Here is a 26831-nt window from a genome sequence, read left to right as displayed (position 1 = left end):
GTATATTCTAACTTGATAAACACAAGTATGGCCAGTATGGGGCATCAGACGGTCATAGCACTATGGACCCACACTGGATATCACATACAAAACATCAATAAACTAATTAAAATGATATCACCAAAAATGTATAAAAAGAGACAAGCACCTCGCGCCCTTCGTATATTATTTTTGATTCTTTGCAACGCGTTGGTATATCTTATTCGATGTATATGTACTTGCATTTCCGTTGAATAAACTTTAATGTTTTAACTTTCATGAAAGCTTATTGTTTCCCGATCATCTTCTTGCCAACTAGTATAAATACATTCTTGAAAGTAAATCACCTGACAATTACCCTCAAGACGACGGTCTTTATACGTAACAGCTGTGAATACTTCTCAGGAGTTGCACAAAAGTCCAGTCTTTGGTAAGGAAACGGAGGAAGGATAACATCATCACACCACAACAGGTTTCTGTTAACCCAAGCCACCTGATTCCTTTGTCTTCTTCCCTGAGGGACATAATAGTACTCACGTTGCCAATAGGTCTCGTAACATTTAACTTTTTAGATCCATGCTCAGGAAAATATAATGTGATTTTCCCAAACGCGGGATTCGAAATCGCGACTCAAGGACTCTAGACTCGTATAATACCTATGAACGCTATACGTACAACATCAATTTGTTACGCACTTAAGATAATTAAACAGATAGTTCGTGACTATGCGTATTCCAAAATAAGCTTAAATCGTCCTTGCCCTTTTCCCATTTTCCCTTGAGATTAATTATTTATGTAGTCGCTTTGAAAAATTTGCTTATTTATTGATGCAAATAAAAATACTGTGCTAATTAATTATTTTATACAAAATACGTCAAAATATTATGTTACTATCAGTACAGTACGTATATTATTTGAAAAACACAAATTATACTTAAGATGTAATAGTAGATTGCTCGATATCTAAGTGTTAAAATTATATTTATAAAATATACAAGCATTTTTCTTTTCTTTATCTTTAAGTTGAGTATATGAAAACCATGCAGTGCATTCTGTAAAAAAATTCTCTGTCACTTAACAGTCTTTCTGCATCTTCCTAGGTCGCTTCGGTATGCTGTATATCTGTTGTTATACGTTATATAAATGGCAAGCAAATGGCTTAGCTTGAAGAAAGAACAGGCTAAGTTGAGACTCTCCGGCGGTAGTTATACCCGATGATGCAAATTCACTTTAGATATGATAAGAGGCTATATGGTCCGCCTTATTATCTCCTTATTCATATTTTTAAATCCAGTATCCACCACAATCATCTCTTGTAGAAGTTCAGAATAGGGTTTTTGTCTCTGTGAGTCTAGGTGCTATGTCATTTATTTTTCATCGAGAACAGCTGTGAATCGCAGACATTTCTTATTGAGTTAAATATGTAAATTATAATATTGTTAATATTTACTTAATACATGACGGTGCGTTATATTACTTTTAAAATCGTCAGAAACAATTAAATTATATTACAATTTAATTGTTTCTGACGATTTTAAATTAATATTATTTTTTTCAGAAACGGGTTAAGTACGTAGTGGTTGATTTATTTTTTATAAATTTCCTAAAATTTGTTCTCACGAACTGAATTAAACAAAAAAATGTTAAAACCAACCCGTTTTTATAATTATATAAATTTTAAATAAATATACAGTAAGTATTTAAAAATAAAATGTACAGAATCCATTAATAAATAATGAAATATTAATAGCTTTACGCGGTAGATACAATAAACATTTATGTTAATTCATACGACGTTGATTGTTATCGAATTCGTTGATTCTGTCAACAAACATTCAATTCAAAATGATAATGTAATTAATGAAGCTTTGCTTGTATGCTTACCAATAACTTAATAACGTAAACAAACATCTTTGTTCCTTCGTCATTGTTAGCTATTTTCATATACCTCAACTCTCACTGATAAATATTGACGGGTGAGAGGCGATTTTCCATTTTATGATATTAAAAATGTGAGGATAGGGTAAAAAAAATTAAGCATAAATATTTTTAAATAAATAAGTAATAAACAAACAAAAAATAGTGTTATTTAAATATTTGGTAAAAATTGTTTAAAATCTACTAGTACAAGAAATTTACTAATTATCTATACCAGGAAATCAGAACGAGAATTAGAATATACCATGTCTTTTATCAGACTTACAATGCTTAAAAAACTTGAAGCGTTTGAAACTTGGATATATCAATGCATGTTTTGTATCAGCTGAAAAAAAAACAAATAAACAACAGTAAACTATGATACTTTGACTACATAGTGTGAAATATTAAATGATTTTTACAATCTATAATCTAAGTACCTATCATTAAAAGGAAAGTTTCCTGTAAGCAAGATCCTGTAAGAAGAAGAATGTGCTTGTTCAAAAATCTCTAGAGACCAGTTTGATCTCACCAATTAATGCCGGTTCCGAGTATCGGAAGACAAAGAAAAAAATTATCGCCGACATCCGGTAAAGGATTTGGCACAAAACAAAAAAAGGAAGGTACATTTATCCTTTTTGCTGAATGTTATATAGACTACTGTAAAGTTATTAGCTAGTATGGTTTTAAAGTCACTGGATAAACCCTTTGTGCCCATACATGAAAATTATTACATCATTAAAACTTTCACTACATATTGTAGGACATTCCTGTAGGATGTGGTTTGTGTCCTGTATTTCTCCTTTACATGGACATGCTCAACGGGTGGGGTAATCTTATACATATATTAACATTCTTCTTTTTTCCGTCTTAGCAACAGCTTTATGGTTATGGGGAAGTACAACTTAAAAGTATTGCGGGCCTCATGGAATAGCTAATCGTTCAAATTAATTCTAGTGTCTAATGCAGTGGTTCACAACAGGGTCCGCGAGAATTTTGGAAAACCCAAAAGGTAAATTAATCTTGAAACCTTTTTGTAATAAGCTAAAAGTAAATATTAATATTACCTGAATTTAAAAAATGGAGTAAGTACCTATTTATTGAGCTTATTTAGATGAAGTTATTGCATCGTTGTTATTATTGAGCAATAAAAAAACACATAATATATGGGGTAACGGACGAAATTCCGGCCATTCGGGATTTCGTCCATTCGGGATTTCAGCATTCGGGATTTCGGCATTTGGGATTTCGGCATTTGGGATTTCGGCCTTTGGGATTTAGGCTTTCGGGATTTCGGCCATTCGGGATTTCAGCATTCGGAATCTTGGCCTTCGGTATTTCGAACCAAACCCAATATTTGAAAGAAAACAATTATTAATTCAATTGTATTGACAATAAAATTAGTAAGTATGTTATATTTTTGATATATATTGACTATTTTATCTTTTATTGTATTGACTGTCAATTCATTGTGGAAATACATTATATTATTGATTAATTAAATAAAACACAAAATTGTTTTAGTAGTTATTCCACTTTTAATACAAAAAAATTGGACCGGTTCGTCCAAATTTAATTATTAAAAGTGTATAACTACTAAAAAAACTGCGTTTTATTAAATTATACTACTGACTACTATTTACCGACCCTACCGGTAGTAAAATATTGTGCCAGTGGGCAGGTCGTGAATTGCTTAGGGTAAAAAACTTGAAGAAGGTGGTAGATTAAGGAAGGAAAACGAATAATACAACTTTTTATGGTAGATTATTTGAAGATTATATTTTTGGCTGCGGCTTTATTTGTAATTTATCATCCTAGTAAGGATTCCGGGAGATTTTAAAAATATCTCAAAACTGGGTTCCACTAAATGAAAAACATTGAGAATCGCTGGTGTAATGTAAGAAAAAAAGTGTTGCGGTATGCTTCATTAGTCTGTTCTGTGTAAAATGCGGCTATACCAGGTGATGATCTCATCCCTACGCGTTTAATGTGCGACGCCAGGGTTTATTTCAAACCAATTATAGCTTCAAATGTTCAATCAGCCCCTTCATTAAATTTGAAATTGAATTGGGTTTGAATTAGGGAGCAGTTGCATTCCATTCTAATGATTACAACAACAGCTTTCAGTCACGTGACCAACATTTAACTAGTAATTGACACAGCTTCTAACATGACGTATACACTACTCACGTTTATTCAAATAATATTAAATTATAATATACGTACTTATATAATATATTATATATACGTTAAACAGAATATCTACAAACATAATACAGAATTCAAACGAATAAAAATACAGTAGGATGTAAGATTAATATTTTATAGTTATTTTTACGCCACTTACTTCCTAATATAATATATTATTGAATACCTATATTTGAAGATCGTTAAAATTAAAGTCTTAAGTAAAATGAGATATAGTATTAGGTGCTTCGTAATTTTACATAATTTTAAATTGATCAGGATCGGTTTCGTTTGGTTTTTAGTTGATCATGTCGATATTATGTTTTATTTTAATTAATGTCATGTATCAATTATATATTTGATACTTTCAACGTTATTTGTTATTGTGATATATTTTTGGGTTATTACTGCGTATGCTTCTCTTGAGAATGGTATCTGTAGCAATCTCAAAACGTCGAAGAAATCCTCTAAGAATGTGAAGTAGATAACAGCAGAAGTATGATTATTATTATTAGTCAAAACAAAGATAGTTCGCCCACTATGGACGAGCGGCTTACACATCGGCATATAATATCGTGGATCCCAGGTTCGAATCCTGGGTCTGACAAATACAAATATTTTTTTTTAAATTTGTATTTGAGTATGGACCTAATATGTTGATCCACTCTGTGGAAACCCATATGATTTTATCAGGATCAGACATGATCAAAAGAAGAAAAGGTTATCCCATACAACAATAACTAAGTGAAACGTATTTTTAAAATCAGTTGTATTCCTAACAACAGATTCTGAAATATATTTGTTTCAGCCAATATGAAAAAATTCCCACTGCACCTTTCAAAGCTTCATTTCTCCTGGGCACATTTAAATACAGTGCTAAATCGATATCAACAAGACTCACAACTAGCGAATCCAATCCCGAGCCAAAATTATGATCCCGGGATTTCGGGATTACAATTTGACAATCCCGGGATTGCCATTTTTTCCATTGTTAATATAAAATTTTTATATCTACAAATAACATTGATAAAATTGGTCAAAAATAAATCTAGTACTTATAAGCTATACTATTTAAGATATTTATTGTTAATATTGTGTACTTTCAATCTTGGAAATATATAAGTTTAATGGAGTAAATAATATTGTAATAAAAATAACAATGTGAATTTAATATGAGATTGATGTTTCTGATAGTAAAGACTTAATGATTGGGTTAGCGAGATTTAAAATAGTAAAGCAAATCATGGTGTACTTATGGCCTTTCCGCTTCATAAATCTAATTAGTAAGCCAAATATGAAACTGCCATAAAACGTATGAGATCATGGTGGAATTGCTTTGTTAGAAGTGCGAAGCATTGTTTTTTTCCAATTTTTCTCATTTTTATTATTTTTTAAAATTAATTTCTATTAATCTTACACATGGGTATAAATCAAATTTCATTCAAACTCAGTTTATTTCTAATGTAGTTATTTGTTATTAAAAGTATTTTTTCTGTTAAAAAGATCAATCCCGAAAGTTTCGGGATTATGTTTATCAATCCCGAGATTCATAGGTATCGAAAATAGCTCGGGATTTGGGATTCCGGGATTGGAATCCCTACTCACAACTGTTGATGGATAGTTACTATCCATCAACAGTTAAATATCTAATTACATTCAACAATAAAACGTATGGATTTAAAGTACAAAGTGACCCGCGCGCTAGTAACCAAACCTAACCTAACTCAACCCCAAAATAAGCAAAACAAGCATGCAAGTGAGTGACTCGTAGTCCAGTACTCTCATCATCAAAAGGCTAGTGTCTGGACTTCATCTTTTCATCCACCCTACTCCACAAAACTTGACCTCATCCAAATGCAGTCCATACTAAAATATCACTAAGATTATTTAATATAAAGCTTAGCGATTGGATAGTAAGCAAAATATTTATGTAATATAAAACATACATTATTTGAAAACACTTCTTAAAAATATAAAAACCATTAGAAAAAAAATATTATCTATTTCTTAGCAAAGTTTTAAAATTATGTATGTTCAATAAAATAATATTTCATTCATAAATCTTGTGAATTACCTAGTCATTGAATAGAAAAAATTAGTTTATTGTGTTATATAAGTAAAACAATATCATAATATTATTAATTTAAATGCAATTTATGTGATGTTTTTTAGAAGAAAAATTTACAACATACCGATCTATATTATTTTGTGTTACGACAAATAAAATTGTACTAGGAACAATCTTTTAAAAAATATATTTTTAAAACGTGTAGTGAATAATATTATGTAAAAGAGTACTTGAAAATAAATTTGTGCTACTGGTAAACTCTTCAATAAATTCATTATTTTGTTAAGGTCTACATATTTTTTTACAATATTATGTTGTTTGTATTTATACTCAGAGAGGTTGATAAAATTGTCCTATGTAAATTTAAAGTCTTTCACAAAATACGAAAATAGTTTTGGATAATAAACATTCATTTCACAAAAGTCAATATAAATTGCTGTTTCATATTATCATTCGTATATTATTAAAGTTTTTTAACATTCGAAGTAAACTATTGTTATTTTTAGCTTATCTTTTTCATCGTGGCTCTTGATATTGTATACAAATATAATAATATGTAATGAATAAAAATATATTATTGATTACATTTCTGAGAAATTATGAAAATTTTCCTTAATGTTTAGCTAACCATCGCGAATATTGGCGCCCTTTGATGCGTGTAGAAACACCGACACTGCGTAAAAGTACGGCCAATATTTGCCAGCTATGGGCCAAACAATGTTCATGTTGTGCTCTATAAGTCTATTAGATGGTTCTGCGTAGATTTGCCTCGGTTGATCAATGGTTAAGGGGAGCATATTAGTTTAAGAACCATAAACATATCTAAAATAGTAATATCACACAAATTAATATTATTATAAAAACATCCAACCGATTGAATGCTTGACTCAATATAAATATTTAGGGATTTAAGAAACTTAACCAAAGACTTTTCTTTCGTCTATGTCCGATCCTGATAGGATCATATTATGGGACTCCACAGAGTGGAGTTTTTGTATTAACAGATTTTATTTTTACGAGAAATGGATGTCAGTCACTTGCTCAACCTATTAGGTCTATACTATGACTCATACACAAATTGAAAAACAATATGTGTACTAGCCAGACCCAAGATTGGAACCTGGGACCCTCGACACTATAGACCGGCGCTCAAGCTAAGCTACGTAGGGTTTACTGTTATATACTATCAAGTATGTTCTAAATTAGAAATATATGGACACAAAATAAGAAAATCTATATACGACTAAAACAATGCACAACAATTCGTTTTGCATTGATTTGAAAATGAACGAAGAGAAAATCAACACTTTGTCCATTAGCACCTGTCTTGATCCAGATTTTTTTTAAATTAACGATGGGAAAATCTTTGAAAATGTCGATAGTTTTAAATACCTACACAGGGATGCATATTACGAAATATGAGACTTTGAAAAGAGAGCTTGGTAACATTTATCCCGATACGGAGTATCTGAGATTTATGACTGCATTTCGTTAAAACCAAATGCCACCAATTTAACGATTTCATTCTTACAATAGCAACTTATAAAAACTCGAAACAACCATATTATACTGAGCTTCGATAACAGACGTTTGCAACGAATACTGGATGTAGATTAACTTTAAGAAAAACGAGAAGATGTTATGAGAGCGGATCAATCAGCCTCTTATCACATAGTTAGTGAAGAGGCGACGCTGGACCTAGCTCCGCCACGTGTTGCAGTTGCTTCAAAAGAATTTAAACCTAGATTGCTTGTTTTTTAAGCCAACCAGATTCTACAGAGTGTACATACAGAAGCTAAGAGATAGTGGTATAACCTGAAAAGATTATAGAAGACGAGCGTAAGAGATTCTTGTAGGCACCGTATGATATCCATATATTCTAACTATGAGCACGATGCTCAATTCGTACTTACCATAAAATAACAGTAAAAATTGTAAGTAGCCGAAATCCATCTGTTAACTATAGATTAAAGAGATAAGGAATCTTTAACCATAGACTACTTTTGTTATGAACTCGCCCCCTTGCCCCCCTTCCGTATTGCCATTTACCACTGACAGCTGCTGTCAAAATAAATTGACGTGTCTTTAAAACGGCCAATACACTCAAATTCATTTAACAATAATTGATCTCAATATGGGTATTGAACAACTATTAAATATCCGTGACATTTAATACGACATATTTTCCTTTACTTTCTTGATTCTGTACATGTCTTAATTTAGTAAAACCGATTATCGAATTGAAATGTCAGTGTCAATGAATTATGAATTAACTTTTCTTATTCAGATTTAGATATTTATGTAATATTAAACCAATAGATAGGTAGTTGAAATATATAAGTACTTAGTTACCTACATACACAATATGGTAATATTAGTTTTAATCACTCTATATAATTATTCACATCATGGCATATATTTGTAATAATTGTAAATGACAAAATCTGAAATTTCAACGGCAAGTGTTACCGTATCGGGAAAAACATGGTCAAAAAATAACTCATATTATTCACTAATTGCGGAGACATTTAATCATTTTTATTAAATATTAATTGTGTATTTATAGTTATTGAATTTATTTTGTATATTTTTCATATTTTTGTCATCGTTTAACAATTACAAAATAATTTACCTAAATTATGAAAAACAGAATTTTTATATATGGTAATATTTTCAATAGAAAAACAGAACGAAGCTATTGCAGAATTGGTGGACCATAGACAACTCGATCATAACTATGAAAGGCTTTCTGGATAGTGTTTTGTTGTAATTTTGTTGTAATTATGACAAACGATTGTGCATAGGGCTCTAAGGGGTGGTCATGGTCGTAGAAGGAGTAGATGAAACTAATCATTTATTTTTAATTATTATATTTATAGGGTGAATACCCTACCATACAGCATGACTTGGCAGAAAACCATTTCTTCTAAACTATAATTTATATCGCAACATTATATTGTTTAAAATTGCAAAATAATACTTATGGTGAAACAAGTCATCTATGTAGGTCAATTAAATTTCAAAAGACAGATGATTTAGCAAAAGTGATATTCATATTTATTGAAAATTTACGAGACAAAAATACAAGTAGTCAAATCGTTCACGAAGTAAAAGCTCCGATTCGTTGATACTCAATTTCTCAGAACGCAATCTTCGTAAACATTATGTATCAATCATAACTTAAACTCAGTAATTGTAACTTTAAACATTGTCTGTAATTATTATTAATCAATTTATTGTTAAGGAATAAATAAAACAATGGGTATCAACCATACGCACCATTTTGTATTATCATTTCTTTGGAGTCAACCTATCTACCCTCTCCACTCACATCCCTTACGATATATTATAATATGGGGATAATTTTTGCACAGCATTACTTTCAATAAAATAATGTTTATATTATATACCTACGACATTTTTATTTGTGTATCCACCTACATACCAATCAAATATAATTTTAGGTCAATATTAGATTCACACCATTTGTTTTCCCTGAAATTCTCTCTTAAGGGCGGACATGGTCAGCGTGGGTCAAAATGGAGCTTTTTTTCTATTTTAACACATTTGAAGATAATTCTAAAGATACAATTATAAGCTATGTCATTGACCATTCAAGTGTGATAAACATCCTACGAATAATGATTGCTTTATAATAATTATTGACCTAAGAATAAGTTAGTGTTTTTTTGAAATACGCCATTTCTTTTGGCATTCCCCAGTGGTTAAGCTACAACATACGGCCATAGCCATGAATTGACAAACTAAAACTAAAGTAGGGAGTAATATCATGATAACGCGCGTGTTTGAACATGTACCTAACCGATTTTTTTTAAACGGTACATGTTCAAACACGCGCGTTAACATCATTTTACTCCCTACTTCAATTATAATTAACTTATAATTGTATCTTTAGAATTATCTTCAAATGTGTTAATCTTGCCCATTTTTTGAATAATAAAATGCCCAATTCTTGTCAAATTTGGGATCACAGAGATTATCATTATAATTTTTTATCGTAAATATTTCACTATAATAATGTCGATATAAATTATACTGATGGTTTAAAATATTATAAATGCGTTTAAAAATTAATAAATATAAAAAAATCTTAACAACACTGCACATTTATGTACTGAAATATGACTATATTCTAAAACATTAGTGTGAGGGTTTAAAAGAATACTATTTTATGTAATAAAAATATTTTATGCAGTCATCAAATGCTTAAAATAAATATAAAGGATAATAAGGCTTCAAAATTTTATAAAGAGATTATCTACAACGTTTAAGGTATGTCCAGGATCATGCTTTGAAAATAGAATAAAAGCTCCATTTTGACCTACGCTGAGCATGTCCCCCCTTAATATAATTATATTTCGTGCAATGTCTGTATTTTCCGCAGATTTCCTTAGCATCACTACACCCTTTATGTATTTAGTGTAATCAAAGTATATAACTAGAAAAAGGTAATAAGGTATATAAAAATTGACTAAGTAGTTAACAATATTCTGTTAATTATTATTTTCGACCACTAAAAAGGAAACACAACAAACATAACTTCCGTACTGACTCATTTTTAGCATTATCCCAGTTAAAGATTTCATTCATTGTATACTGGTTTTAAATAAACAATAAAAAAATAAACAGCGTAAATCAATATAAATGGATCCAAATTGAATTTCACGAATTTAACATAATTTCATTTTAAGGGCGTGCGTAGTCTTACTACACCGAGTGACGTTGTCACGTCAGATTGTGAACGTGTATAAAATGTAAAAATATTATACAATATTATTGACAGCCCTTCGCATTATTAAAGATGAGGGCATTTTTTTCATTACGACATTCTAGAAACATCCACTTTTTCACAGGAAATATTGAAAGATCTATGCATTTTCATTCGAAAACTTTTAAATATATCTACCGAGAAAATTAATGGCAGACATTAAACATATAACTACCGATTCAATAGTTTAATTGATTAAAAATTAAATAAACATTTTTTTATATTTTAAAAAATCACATAAATATATGATAATATATGAAAACGATGTAGGAATAATACAAATATTAATAGTTTACCGTAAAATATATATCATAAAACATAAAACATACAGCCAGGTACGATCATCTGAAGTACTTCAAATTTCGTCAATCGAAAGGCCATCGGTTTTGTATGCAAATAATTAATTAATGATATAACATAATTTGAAAAGAGTTTTGAAAAATATATAACCACCAGAAAAAAACTTTTTGGCAACAATACGTCATCCAGTAAGATACAAACCTACGCCTCTCGGGTTCGCGCCCATATGCAGTGAGCACTATACTCAGCGTGTCTTATCTAATTGTGATAGATTTAACTAATGGTTAATACAATACTCTCTGAAGCGCTTTCTAAATTGCGTTACTTGAGGGAAATCCGCTTTTGTGTGTTAAATCAAAGTATTTGCTGAATAAAAAAATAGTTTATTAAATCGATAACAGTATTGTAACCGATGACTAGCTCTGAGGTGAAAGAATTTTTCTTTAAATAATGCAGATGAGATTTTTTTTAGTGCGAGATAATTGAGCAGGATACATGCGATTATTGTTACGATTATTATTGTGGACTGTACTCGCACTTATTTTTTTTATCGCTCGGCACTCTACAATCAAAACTTACATTAATGTAGTATGTTTATAGTCAAATTGTATTATTCATGCTTACAATCAAATTAATGAATCTATTTTTTTTATTCAATACTGAATTTATGCAATATTTATAAACATTACATTCTTTATTAAGTATAGAAAATACTTGAGTACCTCATTTCAAAAAATCACACAAGCATAATATTATAACCATAGAAAACATTATATCTTTCACATTCCGGGTAGTAATCAGTATTGCTATGTTAGCTATGTTGTTATATAAAGAATAGATCACAAGAAATATCGAGCTTTTTAAATGCGGCACTATCAGCTTACGAAGAGAATTTTTGTACTGATCACGTTACTAACAATATTATTATAGAAACAAAAAAAAAATAAGCCATGAAAACTTATCACTTTCATAAACACAACATACTTCAGCCTTATTATCTTCAATATGAGATAATATAATTTTCTCTACTTCACAATTCTGAAAATGGTAGAGAGCAATGGAGGGGCTTCTTGACTTTGCAACATCCATAAGTGGCTTAATGTACAATGCAACGGTGATCTGGTACAACTGGCCCAAGGATAATGAAATTTTTGGCTATTTGTCGTCGTTTCATGTTGTATCACTTCGGGAAGGTTGCGTGTTCAGATCATGTCGGGGTCACCACTTTGGCGGAAGACTATGTGGAGGAGAGAAAAGTCGTTGTTGGTTGTAGGCTTTGAGTAGAGAGTTGATTGGTCAACACAATAATACAATAAATACAATAAGTATAATATTATTAATAAATATATTAGTGTGAGATTATATTCGCGTGTAATGATGTGCTGGTGAGATCAATGTGATCTAGACATTGATTATATTAATAAACTGAGACCAACTATGTCGAGTAAATAACTCATGACAATATTAATGCGTCGCGTGATGGACTCTACGAGTTAGTGAGGATTCATGGATCGTCCTTCCAATTTATACAAATGCAAAACATTTATTGCAAGAGCTATTATCACAATAAACAAATCATATCAGACCCTACTGATCTAGTTATGATTGAGGAAATGCTGACCATCATTACCGCTCTATTGTTTTGTTTTGACAACGAAACATACAAATTAAAATGTGTTACTCATTTAATTCTGAGTAGTATGATTACTACAGATGTAATAGAATATTTTTTTATAGAACACCGTTTCTGAAAAGATATATTATAATCAATAACGAATGATACATTATTAAATCTTGTAACTTAATAATTGAAAAAAAAATGGTTTTATATTAAAATATTATAATAGAATTTAGTCGCAAACCTTTTAAAGAAGACGATATCATCAAATTGAAGAAAAACCTATTCATAAAACAAGAAGATAAAGACAAGGAAAATCCGTTAACTATTATAGTATTAATAAGGGCAGGTCGAAATATGTGTCGATGAAAAATCTATTTCTTGTTTAATTATTGTAGAAAATAGTAAATTATATGAGCTACATGCATACTGAATAATATTATTTTAAAAATATAACTATCAGTTTCCTTTAATCTCATGCCTCTGTAGAAGAATATAGTAGTGTGATGTATTTTAAATAAACTCTTACTAACATATAGAAAAACTCTCAATCCTAATTGAATAATTTAATAAAGCTTTATTAACTAAACGATTTATACCATTACCTAATGTATAAATATTACTTACTTAGGTATGTTAAAATATTTATTTTATATATATAATTATAAAATAATTATTTTAGACACAATAATATAATTTGTTAAATATAATGTTAGCTCAATACGACTTAACAGTATTGGCAAAAATTTTAATAGAATACAGTTAAAAATAAGACCTGTAACTTTAAATGTTCATAAAGTATATATTTAGATTTTTTTATTAGGTATACAATTCTACACATTCAAAATATGTAGTTAGTTATATAAAAGCCTCTAAAATTCGTTTAAATGTTGTAATTTGCGTGCTCAGAATTAAATCAAATCATCTGAAAAGAGGGTTTGCTACCTTAGTCATAAAATAATACTACTTGAAAGGTTGAAAGGAAAGCAAGATCTGTTAATAGAATTTTCTTAATAAGTGCATATTATTCTACACCTATTTGAGTTTGATGTTGGGCATAGAAAATAAAATCTGTAATTGTACTTACAAAATAACACTGATAAAACTGATTTTTCAAAATATATAGCTATACATTTTATTACTAAGTCTTTTGATTTCTAAGTCCAATTATATTATCTAGGGCATCTGTATATCACATGATTTAACGTTAAGTATCATGAAAGGTGTTACCGTTTAATTTAATTTTAGAGTTTCTGATAGACGTTTACAAGTTTATATTGAATAAAAGACAGGACATCTCTTTGGCGTAATCCATCAAATGTGAGAAACGATTTTGATAGCGTTTAGACACCACAATATGTTTTTCATTGTTTTTGTTGTAATAAATACATGTTTATTATTATAAGACATGTGCTTAATATTATAAATCTTTGATTCTTATACCATTGGTAGCTACTGAAATTCTTACATACAAAAAATAAAATTCTGGCGTCTTTTAGATAATTTCATAAAAGCGTCTTCAAGAATGTAGTTTTTGAAAATGTTTTTAATGTATTGCTTGTAAGACATGATACTATTTAAATTTGTACAAATATGATATTCTAAAATATGTAATTTAACTACAATTTGGCACGGATTAAAAGATTTTCTATAAGACATAATACAGAACCACCGTTTATTACGAAAAAAAATGCTTAAAAAATTATCAAAAATAATCCATCAGAAAAATAGAAATCAGTTGTGAAATATATTAACACAAAGATTTTAGATATTATTAAAAAAGAGATAAGTTCATAGAGACCGCTATTGAGTCCTTGCTTGTTAACTTACAAGACAACAGCTCAACCAATGAAGCATCTTTTGATGACGGTTTTGATATGGAAAAGGATTCGAGTATGCTTCTCCTAATATGATGCTTCTATCAGTGTAAAAGTTTATTTTTAAACCTGAACTAATGAATATTGATTAATGGTGGGTGGAAATTTACTGACTAACTCATTCGACGCGGTTGACACAGCTGCCGTGTCCCCGTTAAATGGCCATTAGATGCAATTAGCGTGTTATTTAAATGTCGTAATTAAAAATTAGTCAAAAGGTACGCAGTGATTATTTTAATTAGTAAAACACATATTAATTCTCAGCGCTCAAAATGGAGCAGCTTACGAACCGGAACGCTTGACAATTTTCTTAATATATTAACATAGTTATGTGTATTTTATAAAAATAAGTGTGTAAGATTTTTTGTTATATGGCCTATCTAACTCAGACGGTCAATATATTTTTGCTACGAGACGGAGCGATAATTTCATCGATTTTACAAACCGGAACGGCGCTCTGGTGCGCTTCGGTACGCTCCGGTCCGAGCTCTGCATATTCTACATTTTATGTAAGTGAATTTTCAAAACTAATTAATAACTACTTACATAAATAGAAAGGGATTATACATAGTATATAATGCACTACATTCAAATTTTTATATATACAGTGATATTCAAAATTGTAAATAATGAAAATACTACATATTTAAAAGCGATTTTAATTATGGTTTCTTATTTTTTTTAAGTTAATACAATGTTATGTCACACAATCCACAGATAAAATGTGACAATGATGTTCATTCTAGAACTATAACTGCTCACATATTATAATGTATACATGGTTAAACTTTAATGCGATTAATAACTTACTATTATCAAGGAATTTCCTACTTATAATAAACACCGACTTAATATATGAGTAGGTGCCAACTTATTTTCCTAAATATTATGATACATGACATATCTATATACTAACCAACTAACGGTGTTTTACCGTAATTTACGGTAACTTAGGTACGTCGATATTACGTTATAGAGGTTTAAGATATTACCACAGATTGACGTTAATTTTGCAAATATGTTTCAAAACATTGCCCAAGCAATAGAATGTAATATGGGTTTAAATTTCTAATCACATTTTCATATACGTGCTCTAAAATATTTAATGATCACAAACATATTAAGATATGGACATATAAACCAATAAGCTAATGATAATAAATACTATACGCAAGTATATACTTCAATCATAATAAAATACATTGAATATAATGATAAATGTACCATTATATACCTAATTGTATTTATATTACGATAAAAAATTGGTCATAATAATCGTTTCAATAATTAAGATTTACTCATTGGTTGAATTGAGTTATATGGACATGTTGACGGCTTTTAATTTCAGGTTATAAATAATATCATTTGAACGAATATTCAGGAAACAAACTTTCAGTGATTTCCATATATTATGCCATTTACTTTATATAGCAATATTTTATTTAATTATATTTAATACATTGGACGCTAAAGACGCACCTAGCGCGTAACGATTATGTGGCCAATCGATATAATTAGCATGCTATTTAAATGTGGTAATTAAAAAGTAGTTATCTAGTCAGCAGTAAATGTGACACATTTGAATAACATCTAATGCCGACACGGCAGCCGAGTCGTCAGCGCTGTATGATGTACTTTGTTAATTTGATTGTTAAAAATTGAAAACGAAGAGCTTCTTACTATGGTAAGAACAACGCATTGTGATGTCTCTATTACACTAATAGTATCAGAGTGTAATCAAAAATTTGGCTAATGTCCATATTATATATAGCAGAACAATGACTCACAAGTTGTTTGCTACGGTTTAAATGAGGTGGACTCCGATTGACTTGGCAATCATACATCGTTTATTTCATTTTATAATTGTTAGCAAATGGATACTTCCTAGAAAAATTGAATTTTTAATTATTATTTATTACGTGTACATATTTATAATTATAAGTAAAATAAATTATTTTAACTCTCTCCAATATTCCTCATGAAAAGTAATCATCGACTAGCCACGACATTGCAATTATTGATTTACCAATAACTAAATCAAGTACCAACACAAAGATTTAAAATGGCATTGTCGAATTCGTAAGCTCCACTATCACTGTGTACCTATGTTTTATTAAATATTATGCTTTGTTCATTGAAAAGCAAATAATTCTTATTTTATATATTTTGCAGTTTTACTTTGTCAGAATATAATTTCAAATAATATGTAAAATAAGAGGTGATATCTAATTTTATAACTGCTTATTTTTTATCATTTTTAATATAATCTAGATTCTAGACTGTATACTATAAACAGATATTAAAATTTATTTATTTCCTTAGAAAAAGTATTGTGTAATTTCAGCTTTTATCTAATGTACCACAATAATACAAAATAAAATATATTTTATTTAAAAATAATATAACATTATAAACAGTCATGAAATAGATACAAAAAAATACTCAATTACTGAATAAGAATAGAAAGTAGGTTCAATTTAACTAAAATAATTAAAAAAAAATGTAAATTTAACCTTTTTAAGACATCCACAGACAATATATAGTTAAATATATGATATATGGCGACCTCAAATATGTTATTCGCAAAAAGATAGCATCATGCAACATCACATCCATCCTGTGACAGGGGATCATGAAGAGCAAAGATCTATGAATTATAATGATAGGAACAAGAAAATTAATACTTGCCGAATTTACGGATATGATTTTATTGCTAAAAAATCAAATTAAATGTATTGATGCATAAAATTCATTGTCACGGGTTGTGTAATTTTGAAAATATTATATTCCACATTCAAAGCGACATAATATTGCTAAAGTTAGTATATTAGGTAAACCAAAATTGAGCCATGACATAGATTGTCGTTATCTTAAGTCAAGTCATATTAATAAGGATATATGTAACAGAGGCAAAAAGGATAACCGTGTTAAGTAATGTGGGACAGAGTTTTTGTTTACATTACAGATACTGGAGACAAGAATATAAGAAGCAGAGAGCTTTGGGAGAGGATTTACTTACCCGATTATACTTTCGACCCTTCATATTATTATTTCAGCGATGAAAACAGATATGTGGGACATATTCTGACGTATTATACTCGTATTACCACATAAAATATTTTCCAAGAATAAACGTTAACGTAATATATAAATTTATTATACGTTCAATATTTTTTTTTGTTCAACGAACAATTCACAAGATTAAAGAATGAAACATTATTTTATTGATACATATTAATTTGAAATAACTTTTTTTGAATATATTAGACACCCAATAGGATTCAAACTTGCATCTTCCGGGATTCGTGTCTATTTCCTCTGACCACTAAGCTATTATTATACATGTACAATGTAATTTCGATGAAGTCATCTAAAGGTTTATACGATACTCTCTGAAACGCTTTCTGAATTACGTTACTTATTGTCAATCGGATTTTTATTTTAAATCATAGTAGATATAACATATTTTTTACGTATTTTTGTCAAAAAGATTTTTTCTAGTTGTTAATTTTTGAGAAGTGTTTTTAAATTATATATATTATGAAAAAATTTAAATTTCTATTATGTATAATATATTAACTTTATTTTGGGCACCTAAAAAAACTTCGTGATTCGAAATAGATTCATAATATTATGTAAAAGTAACAATGTGTAAACTATAATACGTAGTTGAAAATGTCCCTCTAAGACGAACAAAACCGGTCTAGTTATATTACATTTAATAAAATTGTAACTAGTACGTTAATATTAAGTTTATTTAAATAAATACTACCAAGTTTTTCTACCATGATCTGACAGTTAACACTATAAAAAAAATTACTTAAGAGTTGAAAATTTTGAATATATTATGTGAGGTATGATAAAATGAAATAAAGGATTAACGTATTTTTATAACTAAAGTTATCACTAATGTATTAACTTTTATGCATAATACAACGATATAGTTAGTTCTTACACAAATGTATGAAACATCCAAATTTTCAAGGCTTGTTTAAACAATACCTACTATCTAACAAAAACTTTCTTCGTGCTTATATTGAGATAGATCGGGAATACTACAGAATTATTGGATACAGCAATAGAATAGAGTATTGGGAGACAAAGTAAGTTGTTTTTTTGAGAATAGTTTGACTTATTAACTGTTATTAAATTAATTTGAGTATACCATAGCAATTAATGATGTTCATATAACGTAACAATACTATACAACATGAAAGACCTAATATATTTATCCATCATCTATGATTAGGCTGTGTGCGAGGCTATCAATAGTATGTGCAAAAATTGCCATGTAAAATCTACAACCAATTCAGCATTTGTTGGTTCACATTATTAATTTATAATATTATTACATATTATAGCAATCAAGCACATAAAATAAGAAAGTAAAAAATAGCTGGTTGGGTCATTTATATTCGCATTCATTCTTTCTTTCTACCAACGTCAAATCCGCAATTATTGTTACAAGACCACCAGTCACGCATCATGATCGACCGTGGTGACAGTTAAGTTTAGTTAGTTAAGACAACCATTGACGAATTTTATTCAATTATACAGACTGACTCAGAAATTATTTGTAGGCCACGGCCGGGTCAGCTTGATATAATGTGACCGTCGTCCAAGCGATACTTCTGAATACCTGAAAAGCCGTGATACCGGCTCATATCATTCATTCATACGACCTCGTATATCATCTATCAACAGTGTGCTGTCAAGTGCCGCGTACTGTGTAACCGTAACCCAACAAACAATACCGCGCAAATAGTACAACCAGACCACGGAGCCATCATCAACATCATAAAAGGTTAGTGTCTGGCATCTTGTTAAACCCCCACCCCTAGATCTGGAATCCACAGACATCCTTCAAAATTACAGTACACTGCTAAAAGCACCATCAGTAGCCGTAATGAATATTTATAATATTAATAACTATTGTCTGATTTATAGGCACCCATTTGCCAATCCGCGAATTGCTTCTGATCATAATAAGTGCGTTGTTTTAGATGTCGAGAATCGATGTGAAGGTCTACTATAATACCAGTGGTCTAGCAGTTTTTCAGTCATAACCAAACAAATCAACAGACATAATATAGCTGATACCCTGACCTACTTCTCAAATACATAACTATAATCATGAAGCTATAAATATAGCATTTTGGCAGACGAAACTACCTGAGTAAGTACACAAGTGCGGAAATATTATGTTTATCAAGTTATCACGAACTATTCTACTGTCTCTATGTATAATTTTCGGAGAAATACAACAATATATTATGATATCATAAGTTTATTTAACCTACATTATTAGATCCATTTTCGCAGAAAGCAACCAGTCCACACAATAATAAAATAGAGACAAGAGGCAACAACGTTATATTATGAATTTAATTTAAGGTCAGATTTAACAATATTATTAATAATCTCAATAATACGTTTTCCAATTATATTCTAAATCACAACCATGATTAATCGTAAGGTTTATAAGACTATATAAAATTATTATGATTGGGATAATTTGACATAAACATGCTGAGTTATTTTTATAAATTTCATATTTCCTGCATTTCACAACGGTTGACTGAAACAATGTAAATAAGTGTCCGTATGAACGACGTGTGAACATTTTGCTAGCTAACTGAATCGGTCGTTGAATGACATCCGTGATGTGAATATTGTATTTTTTGTAAAACGTATGATTTTGAATTTACACTCCTTGTCATTTTGTTTGTTTTGTAGGCTAGGAGAAATATGCGACTATTCCATAATTAAGTGCTGGTTTAATGTAAAAAAAAATAATTATATAATTCTGATGAAATCTAAAATAATAATATGATTCGTTTTTTATTTATCGCACCGCTCCTTGAAATAAAATCTTCACTCAGCTGTTTTCCGTGCATTTTAAAGCAATCTACAGGTGAAGTGAAGTTTCAATACATAATATACTCCATTGTATCTGTAGCCAAAAGTGAAAAAAACATGTTTCCGGTGCTAACGTATGTATATAAAAAATGAAAGCTTAATGTTGAAGAAATAAAAAAATAGGAGTAGTGTAATAAGATAAGTTAGTGTATTTTGATATAACGTGAAAAAAACGCAAAAAAAATAGATAAGGAGGTAGACAAAAGTATGCGATAGACCCTCACAAATGAGACAATTGTCAATTCAGTTACATAATAAAACCAAGAGGGTACTACATGATCATGGTTATGTTAGATTAGATTAGTTTAGGTAAAAATAGGATATTATAGGTTAGTAAGTAATAGTAATAACCGCTTTAATGATAGATTTACTAGGTTTGGTGGAAATATATAGCAGTGAAGAAATAGGAACGGATAAGAGTGGAAAAATGAGGCCTTCATCCATCATTATATCGAAGCCAGCCTATTATGATATTAACACTTAATATATTAGAATTATTAAGATGATTTTGAATAGTATGTGCTTTGGCATCGTTTGTCATTGTTAACACTCATTTTATATGATAAATGTGGGTTGGTGGTTTGTAAGCACATACAAATTATATTCAATTTCCATTGTTTATCATTACGCAAGCATACAAGTGGTTTAAATATAAATTTGAGCGATGTTATTTCGGTCCGAACAAGTAACGCCTACACGCTTCATGGAAATAATAATATTTAGTTTGGTAATAGCATCATATTCATCACAATTTTAATTATAACACAGCTGATATCAGAAGACTTATGATTCGATGAAATATATGAATGACCAATGTTTTGTGTCAAATAATAAATAATATTTATTATGTATTTTTACATAATATATTATGTATTCTTGGTAGCCTGATGAGTCGGCCGTATTTAAAATCATGGGTTGCAAGCTCAATCTCGCGGATGGGCCAAAAATGCACGTATAAAACTTTAATGATACATCTATTGACTCATAATCATGGCCCCCACAATGGGGGGGGGGGGCTGACAGGGCTTTAGCCTGGGGGCCCGGGCTCAGAAAGGGCCCGGCGTGACGAGCCGACCATACCGAGATAAACACAGATCACAAATTTGCTCTAATGGTAAAAAAAGTCGCCTGCGGGGCTATTTTCTTTTGATGATATTAATAATTAAGACTATTTGGTTGTACGATGTAATTTTTTACTGTGTGCCGATACTCAACAACTCCATAATTCAAATGGATGTAAGTACATAATTAAAAATATAAAAAAATGCTAAAAATACACCATTAAATTTGGATAACGCTACTGTAGCGCGTCACACTGACTTTACCCTTGTAGATAGGTAGGGGGGACCGCCAAACATCCTAGCCTGGGGGCCCGCTTCAGGATGTGGGGGCTATGCTCATAATATTATTATAATAGCGTAATTCTCGACGTATACCTAAATTGATAACATTAAAGGAGTTATTTAAATTCTGTACCTCAGAGGCAGACGGATGCAACTCCATTTTTGGGGAAAATGAGTTTTTTTAAGAATCGTCATGCTTAAGGCGTTATTTATCAGAGGCAGAGAGATGCAAGTCCTAGTTGCTATAATGTATAGCATAAAGATGCAAATGCCATACATACCTTAGAAGCAGAAGGATGCAAATCCAATAATCCACTGAGATAAAATTCTCTCAAGCCGTCTGCAATATGTACTAGACGAGAAATAGCTAGGAGAACAAGCTTTAGAGGAGGATACAGCACTTTGGACCATATCTAAGTCATCAGAGAAATCCGAGCGGTAACAGGAATACAAGCTGCCGCTATCCATGGGTTTTATAGACTATGAGAAAGCGTTCGATTCCATAAAAAAAATTTCAATTTCAGCACTCAGAAATCAAGGAATCTCCGGGAGCTATATAAATATTTTCAATAATGTTATATACAGTAGCGCTACAACATCTCCATAAACCATCGCGCATTTTCTATCAGCAAAGGAGTCTGATAAAGTGATACAATCCACCTAAACTATTTACAGCTACCCTTGAAGACTTATTCAGGCATCTTGACTGGAATGGCAAGGGCCCCCATAAATGAAGAATACGTGAGTCATCTGCGCTTTGCCAATGACAATACATAGTAGTTTGCAAGACTCAGAAGACTTCCAAAGCAGAATGTAGGAACTCGCTGAAGTAAGCAACAAAGTAGGCTTGAAAATAAAATAAATGTATCAAAGAAAAAAGTCATGTTCAACTGCTTTGCGGGCCAAAAAGAGATCCTCATCAATGGCATTCAGTTCAAACAGGTGAAAAACTACATCTATCTGGCACAACAAGTATCTATAGGTGGATGTATATTTGATGAAATTATTCGCAGAGTAAAGCTAGGCTGGAGTGCTTTTGGCCGCCTGAATAATTTCTTCAAAAATGACCTCCCACTGTGCCTAAAGCGCAAAGTGTTCAACCAATTTGTGCTTCCCGTAATCACATGCATGTGAAACATTGACCCTAAGTAATAGAGAAATCCAGAAACTTAGAGAAGTACAACGTGGTTGGAGAGGTGCATGCTGGGCATAACGTAAAAGGACAAAAAGAGGAATGAGTGGATAAGGGAACATACAAGGATTTATGATATGATAGAGTTTGTTAAAAACCTCAAATGGAAATGGGCTGGACACATACCTCAAAGAAAGGACAATTGTTGGACAAATTTAGTCATCCAGTGGCATGGCCCCCATATCCTGAAGCGGGCCCCCAGTCAAGGATCTTTGGCGGGCCCCCTACCTATCGCTAACGATAAAGGCAGTGTGACGCTCGACAGTAGCATTTTCCAAATGGTGTACGCGGTAAAATTAATGTTTATATTGTAGTATTTTTTTGTATACTTTAATACATCCTTTTGAATTATGGAGTTGTCGAGTATCGATACACAATTAAAAAATGTATCGTACAACCACATTATTTTAAATAACATTATAGACGAAAAATAGCGCAACGGGCGACTTTTTTTACTATCAGAGAGAATTTGTGATGTATGTGTATCTCACTTATCTGGTCGACTCGCCACACCGAGCCCCTCCTGAGCCCGGGCCTCCAGGCTAGAGCCCTATCAGCCCACCCTTTGTGGGGGCCATGTCCAGTGGTATCCAAGAGGTACAAAACGTCCGCAAGGTAGACCTAGAGGCCGCTGGATCGATGAAATGATAAAGTTCTGCGAAAGTACTTGAACGAGAACGGGACTCAGGAACGAGAGAAGTGGAATCAGCTTGGAGATTAGCGAGGCCTTCATCCAGCAGTGAATAGATTCAGGCTGATGGTGATGATGACATAAAACAATTAAAAAAAATGTGTTTTGCTTTGTTACATTTATACCTATAAAAGTTTTTAAGTTATAAATTGTTTTATTTTGTCTAGGTAAATAAGATATAAATCCACATTACAAAATATATTTAGAGGCAGAAGGATGCAAATCCACACTACGTTTTTTATTTTATTTTTTTTAGATATAAAATTGTATTATATTTATTCCTTTCTTACACATTCCAGAAGTACTTTAATTGAATTAGAATACAACAAATAATGATTATTCTATGTATATTTTCTTGGAAGTTATGAGTATTCGTTTAAAATAAAAATTGTTTTTTGGCTCTCCTGAACAATTGGGTATTTGGCACTGTCTTGCATCCGTCTGCCTCTGAGGTACAGAATTTATCTGTAGATAACAATTGTATCAGTAAATAAAATGTTAAAGCTCACCGCTTGGATCACGATGAACGTGAGTTCAAACATTTTTAGCTAGATGTTTTTCTATGATTTTTTGATTACTTATTTATTATATATTTCTGGGATTATTACAAACTACAAAAATTATGATATAATAACGATTTAATAACTATTAATACCATTGTATAAAGTGGTCCGAGTTGAAAAAGCCGAATGAAAATATAATTAATAGGAAAACGTAAATGTTGATATAAATAAAAACCCGAAAGAAATGAAAAAATACAAAAAAGTGCAAATTTCAATTTAAAATATTTATTTAGATTAACGATTAAAATATAAACAAATAATTCATGTTTATGTATGCATCAGAATATAATAATGACCGATACAAGTGAAACCGAAACTCCTACCCATTTTCCAAATCTGACGTACATAATTGTATCCATTACTTTCTTTGTTTTAGAAATATTTAATCTATAGTTTTAGGGATGTGTTCAGCAGCGAAATAAACCTTTAGCATGTGCTTTGTGTCCTTTTATCATCGCACGTCGGTAGATTATACAACAAAACGTTCGTGCTCAAAATTTATCACTGGTACTTAAACTTGGATTTGCGTTCTAAACTACACCTGCAAATCGAGTTCTTGTTTTTTTCTAGTAGTCTTACCCAGTCCACAAAGGTTTTATATCTTTAACCCAATGATGGACAAAGAGATATGCTCACTTAAATTTGGTCGTAAATATTTGGTTAAATATGTAAATATTAGATGAAAACTCTGTAATAATGTGATATAGTAATAAATTATTTGAGATACATATAATCAATAACTTAGAAATCTATATACGCTCAAATTTTTACCTTAATGTAATAAACTACAGCATAATACTTATATTATATAATATAATATTTAAACTCTTTTGGGTAGTATATTATAAGCCAGTAAGACAGTACCTATGCTTGGTGAAATTCGTAGTTTTTTATGGAATGTAACGTAGCGTGACTGTATTTCTAAATCGCCAGTCACTGTTCTTAAAATCGAAGAGCTTCACCAAGTTTAACGAAACCGAGGAAACGGTTTGTGCATATAAAATTACTATATATATATATATATATATGTTTAGATACATTTTAGATAGTATGCTTACCCAGTGCGTATTCACAGACTGGTCCAAAGAATACATGAACGCAGTCGTCTGCATAGGCGTCAATGGCGGAGATGAGAGCGTACGAGGCATCGCACTGATCATCGTGTGGCATCCACTTCAGATGGATTGTATCTGGTACTAATTTAAGACGTCGAATTTCAATCTCAGCAAGTTCTAATACTGGCATTACCTGGAAGTTAAAAATAATGACTTATTTTTTTTACAAATCTCTACAAGATAAACAAAAAATCGAATATGGATTTTCTCTTACCATGCAACTCAACTCAATATTTGATTTGGTCTCCTCCTGGAAACATGGAAACCACAATTTTTTAGGTTGTTTAAGTCTGCGGATGCTATGTGTTCCTCTACCTAGTTCGACCACCGATTTCTAGGTCACTTGATCATCATTCTTCCATCAAAAGAGAAAAAATCTACTTATGAAATCTATTCATTTTTTTTTTTGTAATTTGGGCTCAAAGACAAGATCATCATTTTGTACATAAGTCATATTATTATTTCAACATTACATGCAAGATATTCTTTCACCTATATTTGGTGTTTGCTTTTTTTTTGAATTCGTTTGGTGTTTTTAGATGTAATAAATAATTTATTTCTATAATGGTAATGATACCATACTTTTCAATGTCAAATCTCTTTCATTTCAATTCAATTCAATTTCAATTCAATTTCAATTCAATTTCAATTCAATTTCAATTCAATTTCAATTCAATTTTAAAAATTCGATTTATGGCCAGGAGAAAATAAAAATTTGGCTGTAGTTTCTTTATCTTACTACTCGAATAAAGCATTCAACTAAACTATTAATAAACCATTGAATGCGTTGTTTTCGTTTTTTTTCTATAATTGCATAACAGGTAGGTTCATGCGTTCAAAGCATTCAGTGCGATGTTCACATGAATGTAAAACAATCTTATACATTTTTAAACAACTTTTACATTTTTATTATAGTTGATACATTACTGTATGTGCAGCCTTCTTTACTACGATTTCATTATATTATTATGTCTAAAAAGTGTTCTTAAAATAAGATAATGATGTGAAATCTTCTAAGTAGAGAAACGTATATTAGTCCATAACAAAAGTAACGTTTTAGATACCAACACACTGTTGCATAATACATTATAATACAAAATAATTATGATATGCTAAGTGTGAGATAATATTATATACATTAATGTTTATAATAAAGATTTTTTCGTACCTATACTAAACATCTTGTACAAATTTGAAACTTATGAATAGCATAACAAAATGTTACCGGATATTGTTATAATGTTATGTTTTACATAGTGAATACTATTATTTA

General features: G+C 30.4%; 1 protein-coding gene across 1 annotated transcript in view; it reads right to left on the bottom strand.

The window, feature by feature from the left end:
• LOC147065493 (atrial natriuretic peptide receptor 3) overlaps window positions 1-25688 on the bottom strand; it is a 56081-nt gene extending 30393 nt beyond the window's left edge. Inside the window, exon 1 of the mRNA XM_085956993.1 lies at window positions 25502-25688. Coding sequence (XP_085813119.1) covers window positions 25502-25688 — 187 coding nt within the window. The remainder of the gene's footprint in view (window positions 1-25501) is intronic.
• Between the last annotated feature and the right edge of the window lie 1143 nt (window positions 25689-26831).

The sequence above is a fragment of the Rhyacophila brunnea genome, unplaced genomic scaffold (genome assembly GCF_057557595.1).
Source record: "Rhyacophila brunnea isolate RB1 unplaced genomic scaffold, BYU_Rbru_1.0 scaffold_6, whole genome shotgun sequence".
Lineage (NCBI taxonomy): Eukaryota > Metazoa > Arthropoda > Insecta > Trichoptera > Rhyacophilidae > Rhyacophila > Rhyacophila brunnea.
Note: the sequence above shows the minus strand (reverse complement) of the source record. Positions and strands in the feature narration are given on the sequence as shown.